The sequence below is a fragment of the Oryctolagus cuniculus genome, chromosome 16, assembly GCF_051225735.1.
Source record: "Oryctolagus cuniculus isolate XC-2025 breed Fujian yellow rabbit chromosome 16, ASM5122573v1, whole genome shotgun sequence".
Lineage (NCBI taxonomy): Eukaryota > Metazoa > Chordata > Mammalia > Lagomorpha > Leporidae > Oryctolagus > Oryctolagus cuniculus.
The window spans coordinates 64,858,531-64,883,250 of NC_142882.1; the positions used below are offsets into that span (position 1 = coordinate 64,858,531).

Genomic DNA, 24,720 nt, shown 5'->3' on the forward strand with positions numbered 1-24,720 from the left:
TGACCTTCCCAGTAAGATCAACCTTACCACTTAGCTTAAAATGACAGTGCCCTCAGCCCTGTTTGTTGGTCTTCCATTCTGTTCCTGCAGAAGGTAAACTCTCAGAGGGGAGCAGAGTTTTTCAGTTTTTCCCCAATGCTCAGGAGGACCTAACACAGGTTGTTACTCAGACACTATTTGAGAAGTAAATAAAGTGGATATGGTATGTTATTGGCAAACTCTGAATTTTCAGCCACAATCAAGTGCAGTTCTTTTTTAAAGATCTATTTTTTTTATTTGGAAGGCAGAATTACAGAGAGAGAGAGAGAGAATCTTCCATCCACTGGTTTGCTCTGCAAATGGCTGCGGCGGCTGGAGCTGGGCCGATCCAAAGCCAAGAACCAGGAGCTTCTTCTAGAAATCCCATGTGGGTGCAGGGGCCATTTGAGCCATTTTCTGCTGCCTTCCCAGGCACAATAACAAGGAACTGGGATCAGAAGTGGAGAAGCTGGGACTTGAAATGATACCATATGGGGTGTCAGTGCCTCAGTTGGTGGCTTTACACCACAGCACCAGCCCCAAGTGTAATTCTTTTTTTCTTTTTAATTTTTTGACAGGCAGAGTGGACAGTGAGAGAGAGAGACAGAGAGAAAGGTCTTCCTTTGCCGTTGGTTCACCCTCCAATGGCCGCCGTGGCTGGCGCACCGCGCTGATCTGATGGCAGGAGCCAGGTACTTATCCTGGTCTCCCATGGGGTGCAGGGCCCAAATACTTGGGCCATCCTCCACTGCACTCCCTGGCCACAGCAGAGAGCTGGCCTGGAAGAGGGGCAACCGGGACAGAATCCAGCGCCCCGACCAGGACTAGAACCCGGTGTGCCGGCGCCGCAAGGCAGAGGATTAGCCTAGTGAGCTGCGGCGCTGGCCAAGTGAAATTCTTAAATGCATCCAGATTCAGCTTATTAATATCCATTTTAGATTTGTCTCCTAAATTATAAAACATACCAAATAAAAGTTCACTAGCATTTTAATTTGCTGTAGGAGGTAGATAGCTTAGAAATGAAGTTGTTTGGTTGTTGCTGTTGTTGGGTTTCAGAGATGAATTAGTATTTTTCAGAGGAATGACTTTAAGTAACCCTATAACATAAACATTTTTTGTGCCTTTCATTTTTCTCTTGCTGTTAACTTTTAAATAAATCTGAGTCTTAAAGAGATTGCCAAAAAGTTAAATTCTGTTTATGTAAAAACAGTCATTTTCTTCTGCCGACTTTAACAAACATCACTGATGAGGTAAAGCTACAGAAAATGACAGAGCTTTAATAAGCAGCCTTGAGTGGGTAGAGGGCAGAATACAAAGCAGCAAAGAGTGAGCTGACTTGCTGACTTACCAGGACGGAATCCAAACATTAATTATATCACAAATGAATGTAAACACCACTGGAAAACATGAGGCCTAGGCAGTAAACACTCAGATTAAAGCCATGGAAATAATACTCTGTGTGAATACTGCCAAAGAATTGGCCTGTCTTGATTTTTAGACAAAGGTGGTGAACAGAAAGAAGCAAAGTTGAAACACAGGTACCAGTGACATAAGTCAAGTGTGAATTGTATAATACATGGTGCACCATGCTTTGTGAATGGCTGTTTTTCCCCTAAATATATGGGGTGAGTTTAAGCTCCAACCCAAGGAACAAATGAAAGAGAAAATTTGTTGTTTTTTTTTTCCAGTTTTTTTTTTTTTAACTTTTATTTAATGAATATAAATTTCCAAAGTACAGCTTATGGATTACAATGGCTTCCCCCCCATAACGTCCCTCCCACCTGCAACCCTCCCCTTTCCCACTCCCTCTCCCCTTCCATTCACATCAAGATTCATGAGAAAATTTGTTTTTAAAGTCTTGCAATAAAGAGTTATGTTATACAAATCTTCATTAAAGACTAGCAAACTTTATTTAAAAAAAAAAAGATTTATTTATATATTTGAAGGGCAGAGTTACAGAGAGGTAGAGGGAGAGAGAAAGAGAAGCCTTCCATCCACTGGTTCACTCCCCAAATGGTCGCTACAGCTGTAGTTGGGTCAGTGCGAAGCCAGGAGCCAGGACCTTAAGGCTGTACAGGGGCTCAAGGACTTGGGCCATCTTGTGCTGCTTTCCCAGGCCATAGCAGAGAACTGGATCAGCAGTGAAGCAGCCAGGACTTGAATGGGTGCCCATATGGGATGTCTGCACTGCAGGCAGTGGGCTTTACCTACTATGGCACAGTGCTGGCCCCTGGAGCAAACTTTAGAGCCCAACCAGTTTCATGAGACTCCATTGTTTCATTTCAGCCTTATAGCAATACAACAGCAAAAGACTATTACTAAGTATTAAAATAGCATTGGCTCAACAGCCAAACAGAGTGACTCCTATCTGCAGCCACAACACTTTAGAAATCTTCAACCCATTCTCCTTTGTGTGTAAGTGATTTCCTAGTTGTATTATGGGCAAAATGATGGGGAATGCCCAGGAATCACATGTGAGTTTTCATTGTAGTCTATTGGTGTATCTCAAACTGTCATAAGAATTGTTATATAAAGGCATGTGTGCAAAATCTGTTTGTATTCTATTTCATAGAACAAGAGGTTTTCAAGGATGATCTGGGTTCTCAGTGCTCTTAAAGGTAGCACATACTTAAAGCAAAGTTAACGATTGTTTTGCAACAAAAACTTGCCTTTTCTTTGCTATATAGACATATATTACATCTGTATGTGCTTATTATACCATGGTTGAGTATTTGTCTATACTGTATATATTATATTATAAATTATATATGCATATATGTACTATATATGGACATACATAATATATACCATATGTGGGTAGATGTAGATCCCAAAACAGCCTTGTCCTTCCATTTTATTGGACTGGTCAGAAGTAAGTCATGTACATCATGACACTTAGCACACAGTACTTCAGCACGCAGCTCCTAAGAATAAGGGCATTCTTCTACATGGCCAGAATACTAAACTATGATCAATTACCCAGTTGTCTTTTGTAGCTTTTCCTTTTTTTTTTTTAAATTCAAGACTCACTTTAGGCTTGTGACTTGCATTTGCCAGTTGTGTCTCTTTATGCTCTTTTCAGTTTGAAAGGTGTTTACACCACATTCCTTTTTGTTTGTCTTGTGTTCTTTGTACCACATTGATTTCTTTGAAGACTGCTGGCTAGTTGCCATGTGTTTGCCTGAGTGTTTCCTTAGGACTAAACCCAGCTTAGGCTTTTCAGGCAAGAATGTATCATAATTGATGATATATACTTCTTACACCTGAAGGCACATAGGGACACTTAGTCCACTACTAGTGATGCTGCTTGATTGTTTATTCAGGCAGTTAACACCAGGTCTCTCCGCTGTAAAGGTATATTGTCTTCAATAAAATTAGTAAATCTGAGGAGAAATGCTCTGAGACTATGTAATGATTGTTAGCATTGCTCAATGACCCTTACCTGAATCAGTTGCTATACTGGGGATTTCAAGCTATTGATTTTTCTAATTTTATGACTCCTTCTACACTTTTTATCTGACCTTTTACTCTTCCCACCCATCTATGTCTTTTACAGAAATACAATGCATGAATTTTTAAATTTTTCCAGCATAAATATCAACATTACTATTGTTATTCATTATTCGTTTTTTGGTTCGAGTTGTCCCAAAACTGGCCAGTGAGGGATTTCTTCAAAACAGTCTGCACAAAGTGGTTTTTCTTTTTTTAAGATTTGTTTCTTGAAAGACAGAGTTATAGAGAAAGAGGGAGAGAGAGAGGTAGAGTCTTCCATTCACTGATTCACTCCTCAAATGGCCAGAACAGCCAGGATTAGAAGATTGTTTTCAATATTATCATTTCTTTGCATGTATATGCATTAGAATTACATTTTTTGTTTGTTTGTTTTTTTTTTGTTTGTTTGTTTGTTTTGACAGGCAGAGTAGACAGTGAGAGAGAGACAGAGAGAAAGGTCTTCCTTTTGCTACTGGTTCACCCTCCAATGGCCACCACGGCTGGCGCGCTGCGGCCGGCACACCGCGCTGATCCAAAGGCAGGAGCCAGGTGCTTCTCCTGGTCTCCCATGAGGTGCAGGGCCCAAGGACTTGGGTCATCCTCCACTGCACTCCCTGGCCACAGCAGAGAGTTGGCCTGGAAGAGGGGCAACCAGGACAGAATCCAGCGCCCCGACCGGGACTAGAACCTGGTGTGCCGGCGCCGCAAGGCGGAGGATTAGCCTAGTGAGCCGTGGCGCCGGCCCAGAATTACATTGTTAATTTATATAAACAAGCTTAGTGGAATTATGATGGGATTGAGCTACATCTATAGATCAACATGGAGAGAATTGATACCTTGACAGTATGAGTTTTTCCAATGCATGGACATACTGTATCTCTCCATTTATTTTCCTCTTTAATTTCTCTCAGTGTTTTTTAGTTTTCAGTGTTGAGATCTTTATATATTTTTATTAAATTTAGTCCTTAGTGTTTCATGTTTCTAAAAAAAGATTTATTTATTTATTTTGTTTGAAAGGCAGAGTAACAGAGAGGGAGAAGGAAAGGGAGAGCGAGATCTTCCATCTGCTGGTTCACTCCCCAAATGGCCACAATGGCCAAAGCTAGACCAGACTAAAGTCAGGAGCCAGGAACTCCATCCAGGTCTCCCATATGGGTGGCAGCAGTCCAAGTACTTGGGACATACTCTGCTGCTTTCCCAGACACATTAGCAGGAAGCTGGATCAGGAAGGGAGCAGCTGGGACTCCAACTGGCATTCCAATAAGGGATGCCAGTGTGGCAAGCAGAGACTAACTTGCTATCCCACAATGCCAGCCCCAGTGTTTCATAACTGGTGCAATTTCAAATCGCCTTGCTTGCTTGCTTTTTGGTATAGAGGTCTGTGTGCACTGTTCTCTAATAGGGGCAGGAAGGGCACAAGAGTGAGAGGAAGCAAAATCCTCCTGGAGAAAGTGACCTTTGAGTTCGGGCTTATCATGTGAGTCACAGCTGTAGAGATACGGAGAGCAGCACTCCAGGTAGAGAGAAAAGTGCAAGCAGAGTTCTGTGAGAATGTGGTGCCCTTAGGGAACTGCGTGTGTTTCCTGTCATGTTCAGGTGGTTCCGGAAGCAGGCGGAAGCAGGCCGCGCTTCCCTTAGGCGAGACTGAGGAGCTGCTGCTCTCTGAAGGGCTCAGGAAACCACTTTAAAAATGATCTCATACATTTAACCAACGTCTCTACAGTATTTAGCTGTGTTGACTCAGTGTTGTTTTTGATTGAATTAGTGCTTAATATTTCGGGAATTTCCTATTACACTTCAGATTTCTGGCCTTTACATGTGCATTTTTTTAAGTCCACACACAGCCCGTGAGGACCGGACACGTGTTCCTCTAGTGTTTGCCTCTGTGCCTGCCTCCTGAGGCTGACTGTAGTTGCCGATTTTCTTTCAGCTTGTGCTGTACCATCAGCAGTGTATTTCTGTGTTGCAGAGCTTGGGAATAAAAGCCATGCAGAGCCACATTTTATGAAAAGTGGGGAGCAGTAGAGGCTTACTGGAAATGTAGTTGTTCCCTCTAGAATTGAAAGTATTCAGTTTCTCCCAAATTGAAAATGTACATAATGTCAAAACCCCAATGAATTGTTATGTTGCGTTCATGCATGCAATGAGAAGGCAGGGAGACATTTTAATGGGTAAGTGGGAATACCTGTCCCCTTAGATTTTAATGGGTAAGTGGGAATACCTGTCCCCTTAGATTTTAATGGGTAAGTGGGAATACCTGTCCCCTTAGATTTTAATGGGTAAGTGGGAATACCTGTCCCCTTAGATTTAGTTTGTATTTATATGAGTTTTGAGTTAGCCAGTATGTTAGTACCACTCCTTTTCATAGTTGTTAAAGATTCATTTTGTATCTTTATTCTTTCTGGTAAGGTACCCATTGGATGCTAAGTGGTGGATATTAACTGAATGCTGTTTCAAATTTATTACCCTTCTGAATCTTCAGAAATTCAAATATTGCTTAGTGAAAAAGTATATATGTCAGAATTTTCAGATCTTAATTATCCATCTTGAATTTTTGGGTATTCATTGAAAATTTTTAGCTGAACTGTGAACCTTACATGGCTTATATTAGATATAAATTCATGATCATACCCAAATACTTGCAAATCAGATTTATAATAAGCAAATATTGTGTTCCTGTTGCCTGGTCAAGTTCAGTGGTTAGAGCTTAGGTTTGGGGTTGTTACCTGAGGCCCACTTAGTAACTGTAGTTGAAGAAAATTACTGATAAGTGCCTGTAGTTTATACAGAGATGTGGGAGGAATAATAGAGTGACAATACAGGCTTTCTCTAATGCTTTTTCAGACTATTACCACTTGCATATTATAAAAAGAATGTGCTAATATTTTATGGTGTCCAGTCATCACTAAGATGGTGTCTAAATGATTCATCTGTGAGTTCCCAGAGAGCAGTTTGTACCCAGTGATTCCGTGGAAAGCCGTCAGGACATGTCTAGACCTCCCAGAAAACCTCCCAGTAACTGTAGGGAACACCTTAACTGCCAGGCAGACTATTTCAACCTGACTGTTCCCCACAGGGAATCACACATTTTAATAAGCATGGAACTAGAAAAAGGCTGTGGGAGGCATGGAGGGAATTACTGAATTAAATTTTCTCAAGCCTATTAATCATAGGAATAACCTGGCCAGTAGAATGGGGATATTTAAAATCCAGCAAGCATGGTGCCCCCACTCGAGAGAACCATGATGGACACAGCTACCATTGGCTGTGACACCCCTTTTCCTGAGTGTCCCATCATCTTTCTGATGGGCACCTTCTCTCTTCTCTTGAACCAAACGTTATACCCTGTCAGCTTGTTCTCATTGCTCAGCCTCTGAGCCATTTTATTTCTTTAAGATCATAGCACATCAGCTGTGATTCTTCCTATGTGGATTTGATTGTTCAGTTCACAGATGGCAATGTTACTGAGTTTACTGAGTTCTATCCTCTTGTAGCTCTGATGGTTTGGGCAAATCTATGGAAAGCCCTGTAGAGCTTCATAGAGCAAAGCATAGAGCAAAGGTGTTTTTTTTTTTTTTTTCTTTTTTGAAACATTTCACTGATTGTCACTTGGCACATTCATAGCATTTGCTGGCAAAATTTTACTCCTTGACTCAGGAAGGCTCTTTTAATTTGGAATAATACTGAACAGTTGATTGTATTGTTTTATTTCAATGCTTTCTTGAATTTTTCACATATTGCTTTAAAATGACTGAGTCACACACATCCCTCCATTTCTTTATATACCAATTTCCTATTGTTTCAACTACAGATTGATTGTGATATTTTAAAAATCAGTCCAAGGCATGCTCAAGCTGACTTGCCCCAAATGGTAGAATTAGAAACATACCAGGGGATTCCAATTCAATCCCATCAAGGTGGCATGTACCAATGCCATCTCACTAGTCCAAGTGATCAATTTCTGTTCACAATTGATCATAATGAAAGGGCTAAGAGTCAAAGGGATCACATAAACAAGTCTAGTGCCTGCTAATACTAACCGATAGAATAAATAAAGGGGAGGGCGATCCAACATGGGAAGCGAGATACACAGCAGACTCATAGAATGGCAGATGTCCTAAATAGCACTCTGGCCTCAGAATCAGCCCTAAAGGCATTCAGATCCAGCTGAAAAGCCCATGAGAGTATTTCAGGCATGGAAAGCCAAGACACTCTGGAAAAAAAAAAAAAAAAAAAAAAAAAAAAAAAACTAAATGAAAGATCTCTGTGAGTGAGATCCCAGTGGAAAGAACAGGTCTTCAAAGAAGGAGGTACCTTTCTCTGAAGGGAGGAGAGAACCTCCACTTTGACTGTGACCTTGTCTAAACAAGATAAGAGTCGGAGAACTCAAGGGGCTTCCATAGCCTTGGAAACTCATGACTGGTGCATGGGGAGATTACTGAGGCCATAAACAAGAGTGTCAATTTGTAAAGTCAACAACAGGAGTCACTGTGCACTTACTCCTCATGTAGGATCTCTGTCCTTAGCGTGCTGTACATTGAGACTTAATGCTATAACGAGTACTCAAACAGTATATTTCACTTTGTGTTTCTATGTGGGTGCAAACTGTTGAAATCTTTACTTAATGTATACTAAACTGATCTGCTGTATATAAAGAAAATTGAAAATGAATCTTGATAAGAATGGAAGGGGAGAGAGAGCGGGAAAGGGGAGGGTTGCGGGTGGGAGGGAAGTCATGGTGGGGGGGAGCCAATGTAATCCATAAGCTGTACTTTGGAAATCTATATTCATTAAATAAAAGTTAAAATATATATATATAAAATAAATGCTGCTGTATGAAAAAAATCAGTCCAAAGGTGTGGGTTTTAGAAATATCTGTTTTAGACTTTGTGTTATTTTGGAGCTTGTACAGTTATGGCACAGGGGAAATAAGGGTGCTTTGAAATCTCAGCAGAATAGTGGTGGGCACTTGGCTGGAGAAAGGTTGGTTGTATCTTGACTTTAGTAAGCCTACCGCAGTGCTTTGCGGTGATGTTCTCCAGCTCAGGAAGTGGGAGCAACACACACACACACACACACACACACACACACATACACCAGCTCCCTCACCTTGCCTGTGGCTTTGATAACTTCCTACAATGTCACTTTCCTCAGTATGCTAACAGTCATCACTTTCCAGGGTAAAATGTTCATACCTCATAGCATCAGTAATGTGCAGAAATACAGGATAACAAACTCTACTTTTCTCTTTTTTTTTTTTTTCAAATATCTTTACATGCCATCTTTGGGATATTTTCAAAACGCAGACAGCCCTCATGTTAAGCAGACGGTAAGCCAAACTGTTTGTTTCAGGAAAGGTTGGATAATTGGGTGAGTCTGACAGTGGTTTCCAGGTCTTCTTAGGCATGGCGTGACATTCCTCATCTTACTGGTACCTGCAGGGTTTGAAGTTGTCTCTTTCTTGCTGTGATTTTTAGTTTGCAGGGTTAGCTTCTTCCCCATACCCTTCTCTCTTCTGTGCATGCTTATTTTAAAAGCATCTGTGTTTTTCTAGTTATTGCTGTGGTTTGACTAGAATATGGCTCCCATACTCATGTACATGATTAAGTACCACAGTCAGGGATTAATAGTGCTACAAGGGTGGAGACTTGATCCAGTTATGTTGTCTAGGAGGTGGGCCTAGTGGAGGTGTGCCTTTGGAAGTTGCCTTTCACAAGAGAGTTGGTTATAAAATTCTGCAAGCAGGATCTACCTCGTCTCTCTGCTTCCTGGATCAGGTGTGACTAACCCTCCACACAGGCCTCACCATCACCAACCTTCAGTCTCATCAGGCAGCTGAACTACTAGAGCCCATCTAATCTAGGACCCTGAACCTCCAAAACCATGAGCCAAAATAAACCTTCCTTCACAATTTTAGGTATTTAGTTATAGTGATGAAAACTTGACTACTGTTAACATCCTTCTTTCTCTTATTGTTAAGGTATGTTTGCAAATACCAAATTGTTCACTCACTGTTCCCATTCCTCACTCATAGCTGCTTGCCCTTGGAAACTGAGAACTCTAAGCAGACTCTGATGGTCATAAACGGTGTCTCATAACACATATGAGCCTTGCAAGAGGATAGCCAGCTCAGGCTGCTTCCTGTCCCCAGAAAAAGCAGTTCCAGGGTAGAGTGGGCAAAGCCAAGGGAACTCATGTCTTTAGGGACATTCAGATCTCAGGACTGCATCCCAATGACCATTCTGATGCCTTTTTAAATTCCTTCTAGGAATCTGGGGTGAGTAAGGGTAGTGAGGAAGAGTTTCAAGCTTCAGTCCTAAACTTGATCTTGAAATATTTCTTGGATGGGAGCATTCTTGCAGTGCATGCAGTCCTTAGTTTATTTGCCCATAAAACCAAAGAGTCAACATTGCTTAGGGCAGCAAACTCAAGTGCCTGTAGGCCAGGTCCAGACTGAGGCCAGGTGGAAAGTGCACGACCCATCTGAAGTGGTCAGCAGGGGCAGGCATTTAGCCCAACAGTTATGACACTGATTAAGACACCAGGGTCCCACATCTGAGCACCTGAGTTGGATTCCCTGCTCTGATTCCAGCTCCCTGCTAATGCATACCCTGGGGGACAACAGTAATGATTCAAGTACTTAGATTCTTGCCACCCGCATGGGAGATTTACTTTCCAGCTCCTGGCTGCAGCCATTGTAGGCATTTAAGGAATAAGCCAGCTGATAGGAGCCGTCTCTCTTTCTGTTTCTCTATCATTCAAACTAAAAATATTAAAATCATCAACAACTTGGATATATTTTAATGCTGAGAGAATAGAAACCTGGGGTATGCATCTCTTGACTTTTCAAGAGAAGTTGGACATCTGTATAAATTATCTATTTACCATGTTAGCATTTCATTTTGAATCTTTAGAAACACTGCACAAGACCAAGAAAAACATGTCTGTAAACTGAATCTGTTCATAGGCCTTTATAAATTAGATAGCTTTGATGTCTAGTATTTTTCCGATATTTTCTTGGTGGAAATATATTACACTCTGGCTGCCTCCAGCAGCAGGACAGAGAAGACTGGATGGTTGGGTTGAGACAACTTGATGTAGCTTCTCCCAGGAAGGTCTGAGAGATGCAGGGGCTTGAGATAAACACTAGCACTGGTGGCTGCTACCCCATAGCAGCTGCTCCCTACCGTCTGGGTAGTGTCAGTTCTCTGATGAAGCAGATGGAACCCATGTTTGGCTCATCTTTCCACCCAGCTTGGGGACAAATGCAGTGAAAGAATCCCAAGGATACAAACAGTTCCCTAGAAGCAGACTGGATTGTTTTTTCTCACGTGGGAGGAATATCACGCCCTAGGAAGCTAGCAATGTAGGTAGGGTAGCAGATAGGTAGATAGGGATGAGAACACAGAGAAGAGTGGAGGGTTCGTACTTTAAGCCCTGCTGCAGTGGCCTTGCTCTGGCCATCACTCAGTAAGACTCCCTGTGTAACATGTGAGTGGAGCACAGCAGTTCTTGGAAAAAGTAATATTCATCAGTTAGCCTTTTGGAGTGGAGGTGGGGAGTAACATTAACACAGGGACTTCAAATGTCATCTAGGTCCCCTCGGAGAACTTGATGAAAGCAATAGTTCCCCTTTCTAGAAAGATGAAGATGGGAAAGTAAATATTTTAGGCTTTGTGAACCTGATGATCTCTGTTGCAGTTATTCAGGTCTGGTATCTTTTTTTTTTTTTTTTTTTTTTTTTGGACAGGCAGAGTGGACAGTGAGAGAGAGAGACAGAGAGAAAGGTCTTCCTTTGCCGTTGGTTTACCCTCCAATGGCCACCGCGCTGATCCAGTGGCAGGAGCCAGGTACTTATCCTGGTCTCCCATGGGGTGCAGGGCCCAAGCACTTGGGCCATCCTCCACTGCACTCCCTGGCCACAGCAGAGAGCTGGCCTGGAAGAGGGGCAACCGGGACAGAATCCGGCGCCCCGACCGGGACTAGAACCCGGTATGCCGGCACCGCAAGGCGGAGGATTAGCCTAGTGAGCCGCGGTGCCGGCCCAGGTCTGATATCTTAGTATGAATGCATCTGTGGACTAGGAATGGGTGTGATGTTCCAGAGCAGGGGCGTTATTTGACCTGTAGGCTATAGTTTGCTAATCCCTGATTTAGAACATTGATAGCTAGCTGTGCTGATTATTAGTAGATCCTTCCTTCCATCTCTTCTCTGGGAGGAGTGTATTTCTCAGCTATGCTACCTTTGGACTTGGCCTTGGGACATGCTTTGGTCTGTTTAATATGAACATGCATGATCTGTACACAGATTTTAAATGTGTGTATGTGGGCCATAATGTCTCCCAAGTTTTTTGCCATTTGCCTTGAGAAGAAAATATCAGGGTCTCCCTGGTCCAAGAAGAGTGATGATCAGATCTCGACCCACCAGTTTGATGCCAGGCTCTCCATCTGTGGCCTGAAGCAGAGTTGCTCTGGGTCCAGCCTATACCACATGAACTTCAGACAGTGTGCTGACCTATGAGCTTGAGAATAAATGCTGTTTGCCTTAGCCATTGAGTGTTGGGTAGTTTGTTAATGGAGCATAATTGTAGAAATAGTTGTCTGACACTATAATACAGTACAAGATGATTATATTGATGTGAAGCAATTAAGATATTAACCTCTTTTTCAAAAGCCAAAGAAACCAAAGAGGAGTCTCATCTCCTCACATAAATGTTTCTTTTTTTATATAATTCTCCACCTCCCTGTGATTTCCCCCACAGTTGGAATAAACCCTAACTTGTAAACTTAGCTTCCTGTGTGTACAGTTAATCAGTATTTAACACCATCTTTCTTCAGCCAACCCTGGAGAGGATCTCAGTGCCAAGGAATGAATATTTAATATTTCTGAAATGATGACTGGGAAGATAGCCAGTTCTTCCACAGAACAATTAGCTGTAGTCTCCTCAATGCAGCAGAGGTTTTGAAAGCTGCTATGCGCCAGTCTCTGTGCTGGATACTAGGTGGAAGCCATTCCATTGATATTTGATATTCTGTTGTCGGCCATGGACTGTGCTAGTCCCTGGTCAAATCCAGGGCCTTCAAGCATCCCAACTAGTGGGAGAGGCAACCAAGTAAATGGATAATTAAGGTCCAGCATGGTGAGCAATACTATAAGTGGCACAGCCCCAGTGTTGGGGGAGTGTGGAGGAGATACATTTGACCATGGCTGTGGATTGGAATGTGGGGAGTGGTCCTAAAAGAACTGACACTTGGACTGCATTTGTCTGAAAGGCACAGTTATGATGAAATCAGGTAGTCATAAAGTCAAAAGGCACTTTAGGAATGGCCCTTCTCTTCACATGTTTAAAGGAAGTTCTTTCCCTTAGTGACAGAGTCATGTGGTTCAAGAATCTAGGATGCAGCTACACACCAGAAATTCATCACTTTATTGTACTTAAGTCATCCTAATCTACAAAAAGTCCATGACACATTTTATGTACATTCGTAGATTCCCTTGGCAAAGCCTCAGGAACCTTCTAAACTCTGGCTTATTGAGCAGGCAGCTCTCCTCCAGTCAAGTTCCACCAGCCAGGCTGGCCAGCGCCACATCCAGAGTTGCTGGGTCTTCTCTCCAGACTTGAACAATCTGCCGTACCCAGGAATGTGCAGTCTGGCTTCGGGAGAGGCCTCCTCAGCCAGATGCACCTACCAGACATGCAGTGGAGCTAACCAACTCTCAGAAGAAAATTGACTAATGGAACCAGGCAGAGTGACAGAGCTGGGTAGAGTGCCCCTCTGCTCTGTCCTCCAAGACTGCAAGACCCAGCATCTCTGGTGGACATCTCTGGAGATGTACACCTGGTGGAGCAGACACACCCACCACTGACTCATTGCATCATGGCTCATAAAGCAGCCAGTGCAATGCTTCTCCTTATAGGAACTCAGACTAAAACATTCTACAGGTGTATCTTTTAGATGAAACTTATCTGCAACATAATCACATACCCTTGTAATTAGATGATATCTTTAATTCAAGTCTGTCACTGTGAAATGAGTCATACAATGAAAAAAAAATCCAGTCTTATTTTAAGGGCTAATAATGCAGAAATCAAGAGTTTCCTGCAGAACTTGGATTTGCCAATGTGTCTTAGTATTTTTAGCCATTATTTCCTAAAGTTTCCAGTTCACAGTCTACTTTATGGGAATAGAAAAGATTCCTGAATGCTTACCAATCCCCCAAAGAAACCATCATTTAGGAGTATAAAAGTAAAGGAAGCTCTCTCTCCCTTTTATGATTTCCCACTTTCCCAGAGAAAGATCAATTTGATTAGAGTCATACTGCTCAGATCCTTTAATGATTTAGGTAATTTTGTTATTGGAGCTAGTAGAAGCATCTATAAATGGTAACTAATTAGCAGTTACACACATACATCTGAAAAATAATATAAGGATTCTCATTTCTCAAGTCATATGCATACTGTTATATAATGTCATTTTTCATTTTGAAACACCAAGTCTCAGATTTCTGGGGTTAGTGTTTGCTTTGCTTTTGTTTCTTACTTATACAGAGTGGATTATGGAAGGAGGAAATAGCGAGACTAAGACAATGATCTAAATGACCTTAAAAGTTATTTTCCTGGGGCCAGGGGTGTTTTGTGGCAGGTGGGGCCACTGCCTGCTGTGCCAACATCTCATATAGGCACCAGTTCAAGTTCCTGCTGCTCCACTTCTGGTCCAGCTCTCTGCTGTGGCCTGGGAAAGCAGAAGATGGCCCAAGTCTTTGGGCCCCTATACTCACATGGGACACCCAGAAGAAGCTCCTGGTTCCTGGTTTCGGATTACCACAGCTTCAGCCATTGTGGCCATCTAGGGAGTGAACCAGCGATGGAAGACCCCTCTCTCTCTCTGCTTCTGCCTCTCTGTAACTTTGCCTTTGAAATAAATAAATAAATCTTTTTAAAAAAAATTATTTTCCTCCTACAAACAATTTCAGTTTGAATTTCTGGCTTTTCTGTACAGTTAAATTAATTTAAGAATTTCAGGAGCCAGCGTTGTAGTGTGGCGGGTAAGGTCACCGCCTGTGACAATGGTATCTCATATGTTAGCCAGTTTGAGTCCCAGCTGCTCATTTCTGATCCAGCTCCTACTTATGGCCTAGAAAGCAGCAGAAGGTGGCCCAGGTGCTGGGGCCCCTGTACCCATGTGGGAGACCCAGACAAAATTCCTGCTCCTGGCTTCAGCTTGGCTCAGCTCTGGCCATTGTAGCCATCGGGGGAGTGAACAAGCAGATGGAAGACCTCTCCCTGTCTCTCTCTAACTGACTTTCAAATAAATAAATAAGCCTTTTTAATAAAGAATTTCAATTTATTTTTTATATACAGTTACTAATTATTAGATTGGCTTAAGAATTATCTGGGTTGCTTTTTCTTAATATAGAATGTAGCATTGCAAAAATATGTCTCTATTCACTCAGGTTGAGTTTTAGAGAATGTCTCAGTTGTCTTGTTAAGCTTCAAAATGTGTTTTCCATCACAGAAAATGTATTTTCATTTACTTTTACATACTATTCCAGAATTCATGTAGGTGAATTCTGGAAATTTTTCACAAGTCAGTGCACGACTGAAGCTACTACGTGTGCCAGTAGATTATCTGTGAGTGAATACAGCCATGTTACCACTGCTCAGGTCAGCAATGGAGCGGTCTGACCCCCACTGTTGCCCTCTAATCTCCATCCTTCCCTCTTCCTCAGAGATGACCGCTGGACCTCTGATGTCATATGTCAGCTTTTGCTTTGAAGGTCCATAGTTTAATTTCCTTTAGTTTATACTAAAAATTAATGTCTCTGAAAAGTGGCAAGTCTTCTTACTACCACTCTGTATAAAAGTGTGGAAAGGACAGAAACCAGGGTCAGGTCTAAGGCGTCAAAGTTCTGAACAGTGGATAGGATCGATGAGACCATGTTGCTTGGGGAAACCTCTGCAGTCTGTTTAACCTACCATGAGATTACTCTTCTCTATATGGGCATTGCTAGCCGTTGTGACAGAAAGGTGAGCATGGTGAGGCATGCCCTGGTTCTAAAGACTTGCGGACGTAAGTGTCACCCTACTTCCTGCCTGCATTCATGGCCAGAGAAGACGCATGAGGTAAGTAGAGCCAGGGTGTGTAATGCTCCTTCCGGGAGGGGTCCTGCAGGAAGGGACGCTGGAATCTTTGGTCCACAGTCATGCCATTCTCCACACTTTCTGTTTAGGGACTCTGCCCTCCGGTGAGGAGATCAGATCACTTAGATTACTCATCTGTCACTTTATTATAGAAGCGCTTCCTGGACTTGGGGGAACTTGCGCTTCTCTGTAGGGCTGTAACTTCCGTAATTATCAGTTGGGTGGCTGCATGGTGTTGAACTTTTTGGTGTGTGCACACTTCTTTTCCAAGAAGAAGCCCATAACCATCCTTGTCATTAAATGATGGGGAAATGCTAAATTCAGTGTACTGGGTATTTTTGGTAGAAAGCTATTCCTCATTAGGAAACGAGTTTTTTATAGCTAATTGATATGTTCTGGGAAAGTGGTCAGTAAATATTTTCCTAGTCCGTGGGTAATAACACTTACAGGATTGTGGAGGCTTTCCTCCAACTCGCCTGGCTCATTTGCCAAGAGGCCTGGTCCACATTATCATGAAGATCTTCCAGTTGTCGTTAACGTCTTGTCTTCATCCTTTCCACAACAGCTACTTTGTCGTATTGATGGGTAACATTGAGTGATGCTTCTCATTTCGCTCTCTGTTTATGTCTTCCTCGAGAAGTGAATGTCTTCAGTCAGGACACTGTTACTCCATTAGAGAAGTAGCCTCATGGCACTGAGGTAGCAGGGCTGTGTTAGGTGAACTTGGATTTAACATGGCATCTCTTTTCTTTTCCTAAGGTCTCCTGTCTCTAGGGATGGTGAAGTTGGACAGAGGCTCCCTTAACCCTCCTCCGGGATGAACCACCTGCCAGGAAACATGGAGAACACTCTCTCTGGGAGCCAGAGCTCCCATGCCTCTCTGCGTGATGTCCACTCTATCAACCCCACGCAACTCATGGCCAGGATCGAGTCCTATGAAGGAAGGGAAAAGAAAGGCATATCTGACGTCAGGAGGACTTTCTGTTTGTTTGTCACCTTTGACCTCTTATTTGTAACATTACTGTGGATAATAGAGTTAAATGTAAGTAGGTATTATCTTTCTTTTTTCATGGCTTTGTAAGAAGTATTTCCAGATTAAAAAACTATATTCTTAATTCTCTTATCACTTCTGTCTTTTTGAGTGAGCGCCAGCTCTTTCCAAATGAGGCAGCCTTGCTCTTCCCTAGCTAATTTGGGCCTTCTTCTTCTTTAATGGGTACCATTTGAAACAAACCAGGTAACCTGAAAACTCACTTTGGAATTTTGAAATTTGAATCCCTGGTCTTTCGCTCTGTAAGAGGAGTTTCAAAAACTCCAGGCCGTGGGACCACTTGAGTTGACCAGTTTTAATAAAGTTTTGTTGGAACACAGCCATGCCCGTCTGTTTACATATTGTCTACGGCTGGCTTTTGTGCTAAGTAGTTTGAGCTCAGTAGTTATGACCGAGACCGTCTGGCCCACAAAGGCAAAAATATCTATTCCCCAGCCCATTCCAGAAAGTTTGCCAACCCATGCTCCAAAAAAATAGAATGCTTCTGGAATATGATCTAAATGTTACATCGACTTTACTATCTTGAAAAGGGATTACTTACTCCTATTTTATAAAAAACATTGTCCTAGAGGCATTTGGGAGTTAATACAGTTTTATGGTCAAGTAATTGTCTAGACCAGTACTATCTAGTAGAAATATAATGCAAAATATAAAGTGTGTAATTTAAAATTTTCTAGTTGCCGTGTTAATTAAAATAAAGATAAATAGGTAAAATACATTTTAATAATACATTTTATATAGCTCGATATATCTGTTTTCTTCCAAAGCCTTGAGTCTTGTATACCAAAAGATAGGAGACCTCTCAGAAGTTCTCCTCACATGCAAAAGTTGTCTGCTACCTTCATTTTTAGCAGTTCATTTATGTGAGGGCTGAGACCTGGGTAGTAAAATGATGATGACTTTGTTTCTAGTAAGAGGCTGTTCTTTCCTAGGCACAATGCTAGATGCTTTTGTAAGGATTTGTTAAAGTAGGGAAAATTTTAAAAGATGGTACAATTCCTATTGAAAATGATTTTGAATTTGGCCGCTTAACAGGAATCAACATCTTAATCTAAATTCTGAATAATTTTCTAATTCATGATAAAATTTCAATTCTAGACTGTAGTCTCAATAATTAAGGCCATTGAAACTCATTTAATTTCATCATGAATCCTAATCAAGGAACAAAACTCATTAGTGAAAGCAGACACATATATTAGAAAATTAAGGTTTGTCTCAGAATCTCAGTGACATGCAGCTTGAGTCATTTATGAAATTAGGCTTCCACTTATAGATTTTCCTTTAATTAATTTGGCATTATGGGTATACCTTAGTTTTGTTTATAACCAGACCAGTCACTGACGTGAACAGTAACACAGAGTGTCCCCTTTTACTCCTTGTACTTTATGTGTACATCGGAGAACACACTTAAGTTGATGTCTATTTAAAGGAGTAAGATATTTTCAAATTAACAGAGATGAGGAAATGCATCTTTTCACAGGAAAGCATAGCAGCAGTTTTAAGGGGACACACTTAAAAAATGTTTTGACATCAGCAAAAGTCAAGGCCTTTGTTGCTTTGCCAGTAATAATCACTGTGTGCCTTTAAGTGGGGAAAGCCAGGAGGTGAGGTCCTCAGCATCAGACTCCTCTTCCCTTCTTCCTTTCTCCTGTAAGGAAATGGGGTGGAGATGTCAGGGCCTCTCCTTGTCTACCTCTGTGAGGCCAATTTCCCAGGTTGGACCTGGAATTAAGCATGGCCTGGGTTCCCTGAGGATGCTGTCCCCTCTCCAGACTGTTGTCCCCATACTTGAGACATATATAATTGGTTATATGAGTGTCAGGAGAGGGACACTGCTTTGTTTTTTCAACTTTTGACACATTGAAGGAGACTGTGGTTCCAAGAAGGCCTTTTGCCAATGCCTATTGCCTTTTCTCTTATTATTTTCTAACTAATGTACTAGAAAGAGTAAGAATGCTTCTAATTTGACCTGCAGCTGTTTTGACCAGCTCTGTGGTTCTAGGCAATCAGGTTGAGTTCTCTGGCCTTGGTTCAGTTCACTGAACTAAAATCTGTCTTGTCTACCTCTTAAGTTCATGTGAGAATCAAATGGAAAGACATATACAACATCCCCTTAGCAGTTACAAAGCTCTGCATACCTACAGGTTATCTTATGGATTATTAACTGAAGTAAATTTAATGTAGAAAGAAAAACTTTAATTAGTGTTCTCTCACTATTGTAATATTTAAGTTTCACGTACTTACTACCCATTGATTCTGATTCCATTTCCTCAGTGTCACTGGGTTCTGTAGTTCAACTGTGATGACCAGGGATAGCAGAGAGTGAGTTGAGAGGGAGATCAGTGGCCTGGAAGTACTTGAGCGTGGGAGTAGAGGAGCTGCATTGTGAACTGATTTTAGAAGGAACAGGTAATGGCACTTGGAATGGCATGATCTGGGTTGGGTTATAGAAGCACACAGGGTAGGGTTTGAAGGTCAAGGTGAGCAGAAGCACTGAGGCAGTGCTTATGCATGGGGCTTCTGTGGCTGTGTGTGCACCTGTGTGTGTGTGTTGGGGAAAGGGTGTGTTTGTATGCCTGTACTGCAAGGAACAGGGGCAGAGGCAACGAAAATATTAGACTGGTATATTGAAGGATTTGGAATTTTGGAAAACATCTTTAAGATTTTGAAGTCAATGCCTCACAGCCTGCATCCTGGCCAGCCTACTTGACACTTCCAATTGGATGCCAAGCTTAATGTGCTCTTCCCAGCACGTACACAAACACCAGCTTTCCCTGTCTTCCTGAACAAATCTGATGCTGAGACCAAAAATGAAGACTTATCTTGGTTGGTTTGCTTGTTCCTTTTGTGTTGTTCATGCCTCCTATCCAATCTAAAAGTCCTGTCAAATCTACCTCTAAAATGTGATTCATAGTATAGCCACTTCTCTTCCTTTTTACTAATCCCACTCTCAACCAAGCCAGCATAATCCTTCATCTAGACGCCAACATCATGTTCCTGACTAGTTTACTGACTTCCACTCTTGCCCTCCTGTGATCCATTCTTCTTCTTCTTTTTTTAAAGATTTATTTATTTATTTGAGAGGCAGATTTACAGATAGGTAGAGGCAGAGGCAGAGAAAGAGAGGTCTTCTCTCTGCTAGTTCACTCTCCAGATGGCTGCAATGGCCAGAGCTGGGTCTCTCTGAAGCCAGGAGCCAGGAGCTTCTTCCAGGTCTCCCATGTGGTGCAGAAACTCAAGCATTTGGGCCATCTTCCAACTGCTTCCCTAGCCATAGCAGAGAGCTGGATTGGAAGTGGAACAGCCGGAACTCGAACTGGTGCCCAGATGGGATGCCAGCACTGCATACCTGCTACGCCCCAGCACCAGCCCCTTCAATCCTTTCTTATAGTAGCCAGAGCAACCTTTTAAAGCAAGTCAGGCAGCATCACTCACTTTCTGTTAAAACTTCACTGGCTTGTAAAGCCCCCAGAGACCCCTGCAGACCACCTCTTCACCCCCTGTTCCAGGCTTATCAATCATCAGCCATACTTGCCTCCCGTTCTCAGTCTGAAACAGGCCTTTTATGTCTTGGGAGCTTTATATTGATGGTGCCCTCTGAATGAAATGGTTCATTTCTTTTATCTTTTTGTAGACTCTGACTGTTCATTATGTTGATATTAGTTTAAAACTCCCTATTATTCAATCATGGTGTCTTGCTTCTTTTCTCTATGTAACTTATTATATACCATCCTGATCTTGCCAGGATGTAAATTCACGAAGACAATGTTTTGTTCACTGAAGCATTTCCTGTATTTTGAACAATGTCTGGATTTACTAGGTGCTTAGCAAATATTTGGTAAAAGGATATGATCTTAATGGTAGTTGGGTACAGGCTGGATAAAATAAGAACAGATTATCAGTAAATGCTATGTCAAAAACTGTTGAAGGGATGCCATGAAATGTAATAGGGACAGAGAGGAAAGAGCCAACCTAAGAGGCACACTAAAGAAAGAGCTATCAGAAGACTTGCCAGTGGGCAGGTGTTAACCCCAGTATCCAGTGAAGACTCCAGGGTGTCTGATGATGGGACCTGGAAGAGTAGTAGCAGAAGGAACTGTGATTGGGAAGGAATTTTGTGTGAAACTAAAGATAATCTACTTAAGACATCTTGAATTGGAGAAATAGATTATGATAAAGGATTTAAAGTACAAGTTAGGGCCAGAAATGTAGATTTTAGTTATCTATATTTAAAGGCAAAGCAAAATCATGGTCTTTCAAAGTATGCAGATAAGGGCAAGCATTTGGGAAGCAAGTTAAGCCACCACTTGGGATGCTACTTCCTTATCAGAGTGCCTGCCTTCCTGGCTCCACTCTTCCTGCCAGGATGCAGCTTTGAGAGGCAGCTACAATAGCCCAAGGAATTAGGTCCGTGCCACCTGTGGGGGAGACCCAGATTGTGTTCCTCCTGGAGATTCCACCTCCTGGCTTTGACCTGGCCCTGACAGGTTGCACACATTCGGAGAATCAATCAGCAGATAGGAGGCTCTGTCTTATTGTCTTTCTCTGTGCCTTTGAAATAAATAAATGTAAAAATCATAAAGTGGGAAGGTGCTAGAGAAAAAGCTTTCTCTGCTGGCAGAACTGTGTGGCAGCTTTGACTTGTGTTATCTCAGGCATGGGTATGGGGTCTGTTGGGTAGAGAGCCCCACCACTGCAGGCCACTGGAGTCGTCACTCTTGTTGTACTCCAGGTATTGGTAAGTTGCCTTGGTCAGGAGAGAGATAATGATGAGACTAAATGGTTGGTTGGCTTTTTAGTAATGACTTCCCCCTGCCCTAGGTTTTCTGTTCTGTTCTTCTCTATGCATTTATAGCCAAGTCAGTCTGCAGCCGATCTGTGCTAATGACAGGGAAATCTGAATATCCTGAAAGAATTCTAAGGCACAGAATTATGTTTGTGGTATGCTGTTATTTGCATAGCAAAATTAAAATACATGGAAAGGCATCTAAGCCGAGTGTCATTTCCTTGTGACAGTATTTATTCTAACCTGATTGTTTGGCAGCCTTGCAGAAGCTCCATTATGAATGTCTTCCCCCCAGTCTGTTCTCCAGTTCCTTGCCCTTCATTTTGTCATTGCATTCATTTACCAGGTCTGTGCTCCATATTGGAAACTTGAATTTGATGTGGCCTCTGGTCAGGCTGACCCCTTGGCCCTAAAAGAGGCCACCATCTGGGTGCTGCAGAAGCTGCCTGGTCTATGTTCTCTTGCTTGACTTTTCTAAGAAATATTATTCTCCATAGTTGAATTAGTGGTGTTTTGAACTTGATCATTTAAAGTTCATTTTAATGGTAAGTTAGGAAAGGGCAGAAGCTTTATCATATCAGTTTGATTCTCATCACTTGGTGTAACTGTCATGTGGGATTAGTCTGTTCCTTATTGTGTTTTCCAGGTTAAAAAGTATATTTATATTCAAAATATATCTACCTATCTATATATCTATAGATAGATATACCTACATTCTTAAGAGTGCAGAATTTTAAAATGCCAGAAGCAAAGAAAAACAAAGAATTTTACACCTCTGGCTGGTGTCAGTTTGGTAATAGCTGTTAGTGACATCTTCTGTGATACCAGGGCAGCCTTGGCCTTCTAAGACCTAAAATGATCGCAGAATGTGAGGGACCCTGGATAGACATGACTTGCCTTATCTTCTTACATTTGTGTGACTGAAAACCTTATCTTATAAGTCCAAAAATAATTTTCTCACTTAACATTTTAGTTGTCCTACCAAAAAAAGTTTCTCATTATACATTTATATTTGTCAAATTAAAAAATTCACAGTTGAGAATGTGTCAGGGATTGGCAGCCCTTCTCTATTAAAATTATGGGTAGTCTGTTCTCTATTTCAGCATTTCTGGATTTTGGGAAATGGGCAGGAAAATCTAGAGGAATCCTTTTTTTTGTTTTGTTTTTCACGCGTGAACCTCTCCTTGTGTTTGCTTCTTAGAAGTGCTGTCTTTCCTAGGTGAATGGAGGCATTGAGAACACGTTGGAGAAGGAGGTGGTGCAGTATGACTACTACTCTTCTTATTTTGATATATTTGTAAGTATGTTTTCTTTTACATTTCATTTTACATACGATGTAACTGAACCAAAAGACAAATTTCCTCTGCATAGACATCAAATTCTGTGCCAGTTTTTCCTCCCTTGAATGTTGACCTTGTTTTCTTTTCTCTTAATTTTCCACCCATTCACAGCCCTCTCCTTCTGGGTGTGTGTGTGTGTGTGTGTGTGTGTGTGTGTCTATCATTATCATCACCTCAAGGAAAGAAAAGATTAATGAGAGAGAAGGAAGGGCAGCAGAAAGAGTCTTTGTCTTTCCAAATTCCTGAAACAGAACCCACTGGTGTCCAACAGCAACGTGAAAATGCCAGTCATATTCTGCCTTGTTCTTTTCTTAGTAATGGAAATTTAATTTGAAACCTTATTTGAGTGAGACTATGAGGGCCCTTCAAAATGTTCATGGAAAAGAAGAATTAAAAGATTTATTTTGGTATAAAAAATCTTGAAATCCATGAATAATTCTTTTTCATAAAATGCATTTCCATGAACTTTTTGAGGACCTTTCATACTTTTGCTCCTGGTGCAAAGATTCCCAAGAGCTGATCTGCACACCAGTGCCAGTCTGGGGGGGCTGCAGCTAACTCAGAAAAATGCTAGTCTCATGAGTTCTTACAAAGCTAAATTACTTAATTTTTATATGCATTTTAAATAACGTTATTTTGTCTTTTTTCAGCTTTTGGCAGTTTTCCGATTTAAAGTGTTAATACTTGCATATGCTGTGTGCAGACTGCGCCACTGGTGGGCAATTGCGGTGAGTGCACCCTGCGCGAGTGACCATCCTGCCAGTGCTGGTGACCAGGGCCTGCTCGGAGCTGGGGAAGTTGTCGAGTTAACCTGGTGGGAGCCCACCCTCTTCCTGAGTCCTGTCCTCTGCATAGCAGTAGACTGACACTGCAGGGCTTCTGTCCAGCACCGCTGAGTCACTAGCTTTGTCTTCCTGGGGCTGAGCCGCATGAGGAATCCAGAGATCCGAGAGCGGTTACCGGCCGAGCAGCAGGCGCCCGCTCCCGCATGTTTCACCAGTACCTCTGTCGCAGAGATATTTGGGAAGTCTCGTGTTTGGCTGAATCTGCCTGGTGGTTTCATGGCCCATCTTGCTGATTGCCTTCCCCTGTTTCATTGCCCCTCCGCTCATTCCCGAGGGAAAAGCCGCCATGCTCCCTTCTGTTGTTGCCTTCAGACACCTTGAACCTCGGTTTCCTTGCACAGCTCTGACACATCCTGTTCCTCCTCAATAAATATTTAGAGGGAAAGAAGAATTCACAGGCAATTCTGCCTGAGTTATTTTTGTCATTTCCACAGATGTCTTAACATTCACCTTTTTTAGAGCTCTAATAAGGCAGATGTATTAGTGGAGGAAGTACTGAACTCCTCAGACTGCAGACCTGCTCAGGAATTACCCCAAGTCCTGCAATTAGAATCCTCAGTCTCCATGTGCTGGGCATGGGAGCTGTGTTGCTGCCCTAAGACTGTGACCACCAGGGGGCCACCTCTGCTGAGCAGTCAGCAACGCAGGCCTGAGGTCAGAGAATCTGTTCATCCGAAAGTCTGTTCACAGATATAAGCTGGCAGCCTTGGCCAGAGTTGACTCCCTTTCCTGTATACTGCTGCTGATATCAAAATAGCTGTGAGCATTGCACCTTCCAACTTTCCTACAATGCTCTGTATTTAGGACGTTTTGTTCTTCTTTATATATACTAGTATTTGTCCCACCATCTGGGTCAGTGTTTCCTTTAAAACAGTGGCAGACGTCTAGATATGTAGTGAGAGTTCTAAAAAAGTATCTTTAGTATCTGCTTTCAAGTTGTCTGAAGGATAGCTCCCATTTAGCAAACTCATTTTATTGTTTCTCATTCTTGGTTTTAAAAACATTTGCGGAGAGTGTCCAGGCAGCTGGAAGGGAGGAAGTCAGCA

The 24,720-nt window shown here is 42.1% G+C and overlaps 1 protein-coding gene across 9 annotated transcripts in view; it reads left to right on the plus strand.

Moving 5' to 3' along the window:
* Positions 1-24,720, plus strand: part of STARD3NL (STARD3 N-terminal like) — a 51,615-nt gene that overhangs the window by 13,090 nt on the left and 13,805 nt on the right. For all 9 annotated transcript variants that reach the window (XR_001794042.4, XR_016223061.1, XM_002713765.6 and 6 more), the window contains exons 2-4: positions 16,412-16,694; positions 22,709-22,786; positions 23,480-23,557. Coding sequence is in view for 7 of the 9 variants with exons in the window: in XM_002713765.6 (XP_002713811.1) it covers positions 16,470-16,694; positions 22,709-22,786; positions 23,480-23,557 (381 nt within the window). In the remaining 2 variants the exon portion in view is untranslated. The remainder of the gene's footprint in view (positions 1-16,411; positions 16,695-22,708; positions 22,787-23,479; positions 23,558-24,720) is intronic.